Source organism: Poecilia reticulata, chromosome 8 (genome assembly GCF_904066995.2).
Source record: "Poecilia reticulata chromosome 8, P_reticulata-male-v2, whole genome shotgun sequence".
Classification (NCBI taxonomy): domain Eukaryota; kingdom Metazoa; phylum Chordata; class Actinopteri; order Cyprinodontiformes; family Poeciliidae; genus Poecilia; species Poecilia reticulata.
Genome location: NC_088837.1, coordinates 16143698 through 16155095, shown reverse-complemented (window position 1 = coordinate 16155095; position 11398 = coordinate 16143698). Strand labels below are relative to the sequence as shown.

Sequence of the window (11398 nt, the reverse complement as noted above, 5' to 3'; positions counted from 1 at the left end):
TTTCTGGAAATGGCTGTTAAGGTTGGTTGATGTGGCCTGTAAGAACTACAGCTAATACATTACTATCCTACTGAAAAATACACTTAAGCAAGACAGATATAAGACATTGTTCTATTTTTCCTCTGCTGATTTCATTCCCACAAAGAAGGTATTGGCTTGAAGAAGTTATCTACCATGAAATGTTGTCAACCCTGATTTAATGTAACATTAACTTTTACAGCTCTTCAGTGAGACTGAATCCATCAATGAAAGAAAGGTTCAAATACAGACCGTAATTAGATAACTAACATCCGTGGAAATCGGCAGCTAACCCAAACTTAAGCTTTTTTCAGTGTTTCTGGTATTAGCATGTATGCTGGCATGTTGACATGTTAAACTTGAGAAAATGAAGGAGAAATTGAGTTAAATGAAACTGACGATCAATTAATGTAATTACAAAACTCGATGAGAGGACAAATAAGTATTAACCAAACTGATTAGTAAATGATGCTCTTGTTTATTTTTTTATTTTGTAAGTGATTCCAATGCTTTTAATTGCATGATTAAAGTTATCGCTGTGTGTGTTTAATATGTCTTGTTCTTTGAAGAGCTTATATATTCTTCCATCACTATGTCAATTTGAAAGACGTATAACAAAAATGAAAACCTTTCAAAATGATCTAAAATTTCAGTCCATAATGATCTTTTTTGTGTCACTACTTGTGACGGAAAATTTCCTCCTTGATTTTTCAAAATATTTTTACAAGTAAGTCTTGTAAATTTTTTAATCTTAGCCCTAGGCATAGGTTCTAGAGTAGTTACGGCAAGAAAATAACTTTTGACCTCTTTTTACCTCTTGCCAATAAAATAAGCAAATGTTTGAAGGTTCTGAGACCCTAAAGACCTATAGCTTCCCCAGGTACAGAAAGAAAAATGGTGCAGACCTGAATTTGTTTTATGATTCTCTGTACATCAGAACAGAAAGTCTGAAAATGGAGACAGCATGCAAGAACCCTAATCAGGTTCTCTTGATGTCATGCTTACCGCTGCAAGCTAGGCGTGCATGCCCTCAGAAATATACATCAGCCTGTTTTGCATGTTAAAGTTCCAACAGATGGAACAGCATATTGACTCTTAAATCGCCACAGGAAACCTCTGTGCAGGTTGTGCAGGGGGAAATCCAGGGGAATCGTTTTCATAAGTGTGACATTTGAAGAATCCATCTTTCTCCCGCCCTTCCCCACCCCCTCACTTCTCCTCCTCTCTTGGGCTTTGTGAACAGAGTGACGACCCTGGCTCCTCCATAAATATCCGAGAAGCGCACGTTACATTACCAGCTGCACAGAGAAATGAAAATAAAGCACTTAAAGCTCGGTTCATTCCAGCTTTATTAAAATGCTGTCTCCGCGACTGTGGAGAGAGAGATGAGTAATGTCCTGGCAGAGAGGAGGGCAGGAGCAATGGAGTCACCCTGCCACCTCCACATTTCAGGCTGACAATTAAGGGGGAGGCTGTGGGGCAAACGGATGGATGACGAAATGTTAAACTTGCCGGCTTCGGTTAAGAAAGCACTAAAGGATATTAAAAAAATAAATAAATAAAGAAGAGCACTTCTTTTGAACTTTTCCAGTTTTTGTGATGCTACAACAACAAACTTTAATGCATTTCATCAGGATTTAGAGCACAACGCAGTTTGTAATTATGAATCGAAAAGAGGTTCCTAAAATCTCTTGCTTGTCTTTGTTTGCTCTCTCACAGAATAAAATGTACTGCAAACACGATTCCTTCAGAAGTTATTTAATCAGTAAATAGTTCCCTGTGTGTTTAAGTTGCTCGCAGTAAAACTACAGCTGCTCTGTGACAGTCTTCAGAGGTTTGTTAGAAATTATCACCAGACTAAAGGCATGTGAGGAAACCACACATGCCATAGTGAACTGTGGTTCCACCATCATGCAGTGATGGATGACATTCTTCAGCAGGGAGAGGGATGCCAGTCAGAGCTAATAGGCAGATGGATTGAGTTAAATGCAGGGTAGAAAACATGGTGGAAACTTCCATCAGGTTAGTGACCTTATTCGTGTGTTAGAGTGGCCCAGTCCAATTCCAGACTCAAACCCAATAGGGAATCTGGGAAGCGCTTTGGGGTCCTCTGGACTTGATAAAGCTCTATGTAAGTACAAACCTGTGTTGGTGACATGACAAAATGGGAACAAGTTCATGAGGCTGTGGAGGGAGTTTCTAATTTCTAGATTTAAATCTGAGCGAAAATACCAAAAGTCCATCATGTAATGCTGCTTCTTTAAAGAACTGACAGGAGAGAGTAAAATAAAAATAAAAAAAAGAAACAACCACATGAATGTGAATTGGTAAAAAAAATAAAAAAATAGCAGAATGCATGGCTTCATTTTGATCATATTTATGCATAAATAACATACATAAGGTTATGAAAGCAGGAAAAAATGCACTAATAATCTATTCAAGCATGAGTTATTCATATTGCTTTATGAATAAAGCATTTCTGTGCAACTAAAGTAATTCAAAAGTGGATCTTCTTCAGCTCCTAAAATGCATAAATGTGATGTATTAGTCAAATATGTTCCTAATAAATGCAAACATTAGGCAAAGAGGACAAGAGGACTTTGAACATAGGAGGTTTACACTGAGCAGAAAGAAGAGATTAGGACACTTTCTCACACGCACACACACCCACACACACACACGCAAACACTCACATCAAAGCCAGTGTAGAGACCTGAGCGTGTGTGTACACACCAACATAAACCCAAACAGAAAGAATGATGTACTGCGTTGGCCTGACCGTACGCCCTCTTTTATACCTTTAAATTGCTTTTGCTTTTGTATGCTTCCTGTGTACGCATAAACGCATCGACACACAGGGCTGTTCTCAGTTTTGACGGAGGGACCTGCAGAGTGGGCACCGTGCCAGTTCACACACAACAGCAATCAAACAAACTGCTGTGAGAAATAGTCAGGCGAAGAAAAATGGTGAGGATGGGAACGCCGTTCCAAATGCATATTAAGGGTTTGGTGAACAGAAGCAAATTCAGACATGCACAGCGCATCTTAGCTCACAAGCCACCTTGAATCATATTATACAACACACCCACACAAATGGTCCAGTTCCTAAACTTACTCAATACTACAAGGACATGCATGGAAATTTGTGGTTAGGGTTAACACAAATGCAAGCACATTGTAAATGCTGCTGTATAAATGTCAGAGAGACCCAGAAACTAAGAAAGAGCTTAGCAGAGGCAAAGGCTCTCTTCATCACTCCAAGCAGGCTTTTACATTTGGGACAGTGCTTCAGGGGCAAACATGCTGCTCCATCTGCCTTAACTGGGCAAACAAATACATGATATAGTGGAGTTAGAGAAAGGTTGGGGAAAAGTGGTTAGCTTACAGTATAAATGAGATGAAAACATAGTGGGAATGCTCCGTTCAGAGCATCTACTATAGTTGATGAGTGGTGCAGTTGATGCATGAAGACAAAGAAATACCAAAAAAAAAACCCATCCGGAATTGTAGAAAGATATAGTGAGACCTAGGAGGACATAAATGGAATAGAGAAATCAGAAGGATGACAGGACCGTTGTGTCACAGCAAAGCCCGCAAGCACAAACACATGTTCAGAGACATCACACTCATGGGGCACTCAGTGACCAAAGGGAGCAGAATGACATGATTAATGGCAGGATATGGCATTCTCCACCAGCTCGCCTTCCCCTTTTGCGAATCTCAGGCACTCTGCAGAGGACTGCAGATGGCAGAGGGATGTCCTCGCCTGCAGACAGCTATGATGACTGTCATTAACTGGGAGTGAGAGCTCAGGATTACCAGCATCACAGGACTGTCATGTACATGTTCAGGCAGGGCATGCTGGTGGAAAGAAGGGATGAGAATATTAACTCAGTCTGCACTTTTATGGCAATTTGTAGGCTAAAAAAAAGTCACTTTCAAACTGTTAAGATCCTTGTATTCAAAGGACTTCTCTGGTATCATTTAAAAATCAAAACCAAACGCAAACAAAGACTAATGTAGAAAGTGTTTTTTTAAATGATGAGATAAAAAAAGTAGTAGTCAAGGTTGCCAGTTGCCCTTATCTAAAAATAAAATAAAATCTACAAAAGGCATGCTTTCTTTCATCATTGTTTTGTCATCTCCTTTAGTCAGGTGAAAAACACTCAAATGTACAAAAAAAAAATCAACTAGCTACCTAACGAATATCAAGTCTTACTTAATATTTATGCAGTTAGTATGGGAAACAGCCCTTTTAAACAACAGTAAATGAAGAATTAGCGCAGATTTAACGTTCATGAACAGATAACACATTGAATTACTGCTTGGCATAAATCTAATTTAATCTCCTGATTTAAACGACAGTTAACATCGGCATAAATTAGCCAGTTAGTGTTGCGTTATTAGCTTAGAAGCAATCAATATTGAGGTGTAATGCGTTTTGCGCCTGAATGTCAAAGATCTATACATATATCTGCTTTCCAGGCCTCGACTGAAAACTAAAACTAAGTTTAAACCAAAGTCTATTGTCTATTGAAGACTTAAGTTTGAGTGGTTAAAAATGACACTTTTGTGTTTCATGTTACCATTTATGTGAAAGTAGAGCCTACAAGGCATGTCTCACAGTCACGGATGTACAAGGTTTGCCTAAATAATCAGTATTCACTCACATATTTGACAGAGCACGGCTCTGAAATGACATTCCAGAACTCTGTTTATACCCCAGGCGGATAAACATAAATTAGATGCATGTGCAGGCGCTGGTCTGCAGATGACAGAAGCATTTCTGCAAATATACACTTGAGATGAACTCAGGACGACATTTTGGTGAGACTCTGGTGATGCAAACAGAGCCAGTGCGTGTTTAAATGTGGAGATGCATGCCTGTGAGTGTACATTTTTGAAAAGACAAGCAAAAAATACACACGATGCATAAAAAGGCCTAGTATGGCGGATATGTGTGCATACATTCATTTCATATGGAGTGATAATATATATATATATATATATATATATATATATATATATATATATATATATATATATATATATATATATTGTTTTACAGTTACATAGGAAGCAATAAATAGTTTGTATCATCACTTTTATTGTTATCACAATTAGACCACAAAATATTTTTGATAAAACTTTAAGTCCACATCGCCCAAACCTGCGTCCACGCTTCGGTAGGCTGGTGTGTCTACATTAAAATTCCGTTTTTATTGATCGAATATAGCACTGTGATATTCTGAGAAAATAAATTGTGGCTTTTCATTAGCAGCAAGCCATTAGGATGTGACTGCCTGTTCTGATCCCGGTCCTACCAATCGATACTACATGTCCAAATGTCTTCCGCTTTTCTAACCGCTGCGTGTTTCCGAGATCATTTTATTCTCATCGTTAAACCTGCCAAAGATCCACCAATAATACATCCGAGCACGCTAACCACTCAGGCATCATGACGTGAGAAATCTTAAAATTATTTTTGAGGTGCTTAAAATTTGAAACCATTTGGAACAGCGGATGATGCGGTTCTGGAGAATCACAACATCGTGTGTGGTCATTCTCTTCAAGATTCAAGATTCAAGAGACTTTATTGTCATTCACACCACGCGTTACATGAGGTGGAACGAAATTGAGAGTCACGGCCCCAGTTACATCCAAATATAAAGTATAAAATATAAAGTATAAAATATAAAAACTAGCTACAAGATCAAATTGTTATAAGTAGGAAAAATATTTACAATATATAAAAACAAGAAGTAGAAAAATGAAATGTATATTAATAGGAATGTACAAAATGGATGAAGTATGAATAATGTAGCAACATGGGAAGATAAATTTAGCAGTGCAACATTTTAAAGTGTCCGAGTGTAAAGTGCAAATACAGTGTCATTGGGGGGGTTAGGGGTTGAAGTGACCAAGTTACTTCAACCCCTAACCCCCCCTTGCTTAAGGGGAGGAACAGCCAACCTCCAACATCTGCAGCACCAATGAAACCAACAGCCACCACATCATTACACAGACAGCGCGGGGAGGAAACATCGAAGGTTTCCCCTCACTGCCTAAATCCACTTCATTCTCATCCCAGTTCTCCCGAGAGGCAGGCTTACGCAACCGAAGTGCTTCGTGTTACACATGGATAGATGAATAATCAAACAGTCAGCGGTGGACGCGCTGGCTTGTCGCTGACCGAGTCAGTGGGAGGAGCTTCCCATGTTACACATCTTTTCTCTTTTTGGGGATGTTGCTAGCAACGTTTGGTAGAACCTGTTCCCGTCTCGCCGAACCCACGTACAGGTCTCCCTTGCTTACAGAATGATCGACGGGGAACGTGTGTTTAATATGTTCTTGTCTGCATCAATGTAAAACGCACACATGACACCACTGCCCCCTCCAGGCATCGCAGGGGCAGTGCTGAAAGATGGACTCCCATGGTGCTCCACTGTCAGCTTACTGCTGTAGCACAGTTCTTTTACAGGTCACTCTGCTGTTGGTTTAGTCTCGACAGCAATCTGTGTTTAATATCCATCACAGTGTGAGGTAGGTTTTCAGGTGAGCTTCTTCTCAACGTGTGTATGAGCTCTCCATGGTGCTGAAGTAATGGTGAGCCAGGTGCTGGCTGAAGAGGGAGGGTGCAGATTCCACAGACATCAAATCCAATTTCTGTCCTGTGAAGGCTGGCAAAGACAGCACATCCACACCGCCGTGGCGGTGTGTCCGTCCCTGCCAGCTTACATAATGCCCCGAAGTGTGACGAGGACCTCTCCACGCTGTTGTTTCCCACATTTCCAGAAGTAACGTGCAAGAGGTACAGCACACTCTGTCCTCACACGGCCTGCGGCGCGGGGAGGAACTGCAGCTGTGGAGGTTAGCATGGAGGGGTGCAAAAGTTCAAAAGCCGCCCGTCTGAATGTGGGCTTTTGAAGTCGAATCAACCCTGAGTTTATGTGAAAATGATCAAAACACGCAGTTAAACAAAAGTTTTTCCTCACTGAGATGAGGAATGAGTAAAACACCTGTGTTAAGTTTATATGTCTAGATTTTTTTCTTTTTTTTTAGCAAATCTGTCGGTGCCACTTTAGGTCAAACCCCTTCAGTTTATATGAATGCGTCTCAGCAGTCTCATCTGCTACACGTCTAAAATTTCTTTCCAGCACTGCCTAAGCTCTCTAACGGACCTGAGCGTTTCTCTGTCCTCTTCCTCCCTCTCAGAAGGGGCCGGCCCTCTCGCACACACCCCCTCAATCTCCTTAGCAACATTGATTTTAAGTCTAAACACTACGCACAGCCTCAGGATCTACTGAGGTGCTGCTCTTCTTAGAAATCTACATGATTACTTTCTTGTATCCAAGAATTCTGCACCGTCTTATTTGCGGTCACCCATTCCTTCTAGCCTAGTAAGAAACGTTCCTCTATCTGAGTGAGAGAAATCGCTGCATGTCCTGGCTGGAATTTTTCCAGACCTATGAACTCATTCAGGAAGACAACAAAAGGAAAATTAAATTGAAAACAACCCAGGAGAGTCATGGTTAGCTGGTGTTTCATCTGTAATTCAATTAAGAACTACTTGTGCAGTAGGTCTGTTTCACATGGGACTCTCCTCATAGGCAGTGACAGCCAGCTCAGCATCCACGACCTGCTCTTTTACACAGGAAACCAACAGCCAACCATTTGTTTTGATCCAAAGTTCACAAATGAAAAGAAAATGGATCAGATTTTGATATAAGTATATATTTAGTACAATTATTGCAGCAAAGACGCTCAGTATGCACACTGACCAAAAAACCAGCAGGCGATTGGATTTAATTGGAGCCCTTGCGACTTCTAAAGAAATAAGGCAGAAAAATGGACAGGCAGGTAGGAGAGAGAGGAATAACTGGACTGAAGGGGATAAGAGATCACCCAGAGAGGACAGTTTGGGAAGGACAGATAAAGCTTGAAACTTGAGAGCCAGCTGAGCTCACTGGCTGTCATTTGTATGCTCAGCACACTGCGGCCAGTGCAAGGACTCTCTTTCGCCCTGTTTACATGTGCACACGGTCAGTCCAGCCTCAGCCCCTTCGCAGCCTGCGTGTCAGAGCTCAGCAGTCCCAAAGCACTGCAGCACCACCTGGGCTCGTGTCTGCCAAAGATCCCGTCACCCTGACGTCCTGGGGGATGATCAAATGCTGCATTCTGGGGGCCGCGGGGAGCAGCCACCTCACACAGTTCAACCCTGCGCGTCATTCAGCATGCACAATCCTGCATAGCGTCTGCATGGTGCACGAAACGCATGTGCACAACTGTGTGGGGACCGTGCAAATTCGGTGCAGATACAACTTTTAACCCTCTTGTCACCGGGCTTTGAAGGCCTGACAGAAGGTAAAAACGAGAGTATCTGAAATCATCTTCATTGTGCAGGCGGACTGGGGTGCTTCATAATCATGACGAGGCAGCATTGTCACACCAGTGACAGCACAAAAAACAACAACAACAAAAAACAGCAACCCAAAAACAAATATATCGCATCAGTCAACATACTAAGATGACATCCATCAGTGCGTGAAGCTGGGGAGACGCATGCATCGCGCGGCAGATTGATAAACGCCCTTATTTATTATTCGTTTCCTACCTGTATCAAAGTGGGAACTGAAAGCGAAGCTGGGATTGAAAAACGCCGAAGACATGACAATCACTTGAAGGACAAACACCATCCTCCTCACTGCGCTGCAGAAGACAACAAGTCTATAAACGAAAAAAAAAAAAAAAGGGGGGTGGGGGGAGATGTGAAGGATAAATTCCTGACTCAGGGGCTTTGGAGATTCAAATGACCTGAAGAAGAAGAAGAAGAAGCTCTAAAACGCCGCATTTTTGTCTTCCATCGCACCTCGCAGAGAGAGAGAGAGAGAGAGAGAGCGCTCCGCTTCGCCTTCAGCTCCGGCACGTTTGGAGACAGATGTTGACAGCGGTTGTCATCATTACTATCGTTATTTTTAATCACATCTATGTCTTTGACAACGGCGTCCAGTTCAGCGCATCTTCTTCATTCAGAGCACGTAGTCGGTTACCAGGTGAAGCGACGATCCGCTGTTTGTTTTTTTAAATCAGTTCTCTGAGTAAAATCCCTGCCGTTTCCAAAGATTCAGTCAGATCTCTTCGTTTTTTTTTTTTGTTTTTTTGTTGTTTTTTTTTAGAATAAATCTCTGTTTACATGTTGGCCCAAAACAAGCTGCTGCCTCCCGCTTTCTGACTGGACAGCCGGGTCGCTTGGAGATGTGACCGTCACCGTTGCGTATTTGGGTTTCAGTTCTGTACAGACGAACCGAGCAGCAAACGTGCAGAATCTTAAAGAACACGCGCTTCCGTTTATCCCCTTTCAAAATATTTCTTTTTGTGAGCAAACTGATCGGCGCTTCGTTTACGCTGAAAATTGCCTTCTTTGTTTCCGACTTGCTTTAAACAAGCTACTGACCAACCAAACACTCCTCACTCCGGATCCTCGTTGGATCTTTTTGACTCTTGAAGTGCTGCGCTGCATTTCAACCTTCCTTTAAGTATTATTTTTACACAAGTGTTGCCGATGAGTCAGGCCACTGAAGGATTAAAACTGTAACTACAACACCAGTTAAAACAAATACGTGGATTTTTCTGGTCAAAAATGTAAATTAATTTGGCTTTAACTCTTTATTTATTCTCTGAGCTAACTTTCCTATAAAGTTAAAGAAAAGTATGCATTTTGTTGTTTGTTTTTTTAATGTAATAACCCAGTGATTCGATTAATGTTTTTGTAACTCACCTGCAAGCAAAAAAGTTACAGTTAATAATAACTGATGAAACTGAAGCTGCAGTTTGCACAGGCCTCTAAAGTTAGCATTGCTGAATAGCCCATGACCTTATTTCAGCTGCTAAATTCAAAGTACAAGGTCAAAATTTGGTGCACATAGCAACAAAGCGCAATTTATTCAGATACATCTCATGGACTGAACTCATGTTGTTGATCAGTTACTTTAGAAATAAAAGTTTTCTTCGGTTCAGTCTGTCTGAACCATCAGAAGTAGATCGTAAAAAATAATGTGGATTTCAGCAGCTTTTGAAATGATAGTCAAATAAACCCGTCAGGTGTTTTTTTTTTTTTTTTCCTCTTCTCAGGCCAGTACAGGTAGTCTCTGGCTATTTACAGTTCCTGGCTGTGTCTTGCTGGTTTTTGGCCTCAGATCTTGAAGTTGATGGCAGTAGCTCGTCAACTTTGACCACAGACCTATAAAGATTTCCTGGGACAAAAGGGATGTGCAGGATAGAGGTTTGCTGCGAGTGAATACACACAAGAGACCGCTCCGCTGCTTTCCTCAGAGAGAGAGGTCTCACTCTTCCATTCTATTGACAGATACATAAAAATACTGAAGTGTACTAAAGCGCACAGAAAAATCACTTTAGTGGGTTTGCGGTTGATTGATTGGCGTTTATTTTAAAATGAAGTGAAACTTTTAAGACTTACTCACAGGAGGCTCTTGGCTAAGTTGATCAGCAGGTGAATAAAATACCATGACAAAGTACACCATGACATAAGATATACATGTACAAAACAAAACAAAGTTTTATGAGGACATCTTGCAACCACTTGTGTCCTGCTTGGTTTGAATTGTCGTGATAGTCATGTGAACCATGAGAGTGAACATAAAACACATCAGGCAGCACAGGAGGAAGAATGAGTCCGATCTGATTGAGGTGGCAGCATTTCTCATTGATAAACCAGAGGGAGGCTGCACGGACACAAACTACAACACCTGAACCACGTTCAGGTGGGTTATGTTTTCTAGCAGAGTGCCATGAAACACTCACTGGAATATCTATAATTTTTCTGAACAGGAAATGTTTTTTTTTTGTTCTAACAAGGAAACATGTTGTTTTAGCAATTTCTTTTTGAGGTTTGCACTTTGAAGTATTACGTTCATACAAGCCAAACAATATATTGTAAGTAGAAGGAGTGCTTTTTTGGAATGATATGATAAATATTTGTATTGTAATAAAGTGATATTATTTTGTATAAACATGTACTTTATTAGAACACTGACTTTTTCATGTTGTGATATAAGATTGCTCAATTTTTCTTTTGTCTGGTTTGGCACCACTGGAATTATGTATGATGTTGCATTTTTCATCAATGTGAGTAATTTTCATGCTTTTCTTCTCACTGAGCTCCACAACTATAGAATTCGGGAAGAAACCAGGAAGTATTGACCTTAACCAATCTTTTTGCACACCTTTAAACAATATAACATATAATTTTATGGTATTGTTGACTTCAGCCTAAGGAAAAAAAAAACTCTCTAACTACTCAGGTCAAACCGATGCTTAACATTTTTAATGAAACACTGAGGAAATACTGTCCACAGTGTAA

The 11398-nt window shown here is 40.7% G+C and overlaps 1 protein-coding gene across 1 annotated transcript in view; it reads right to left on the bottom strand.

Annotated features, from left to right (window-relative positions):
• Positions 1-9300, bottom strand: part of aatka (apoptosis-associated tyrosine kinase a) — a 29238-nt gene extending 19938 nt beyond the window's left edge. The window contains exons 1-2 of the mRNA XM_008416158.3: positions 8888-9300; positions 8633-8745 (exon numbers count right to left, since the gene is read on the bottom strand). Of these exons, the coding sequence (XP_008414380.2) occupies positions 8633-8714 (82 nt within the window). The 5' untranslated portion in view covers positions 8715-8745; positions 8888-9300. The remainder of the gene's footprint in view (positions 1-8632; positions 8746-8887) is intronic.
• Positions 9301-11398: the final 2098 nt, after the last annotated feature.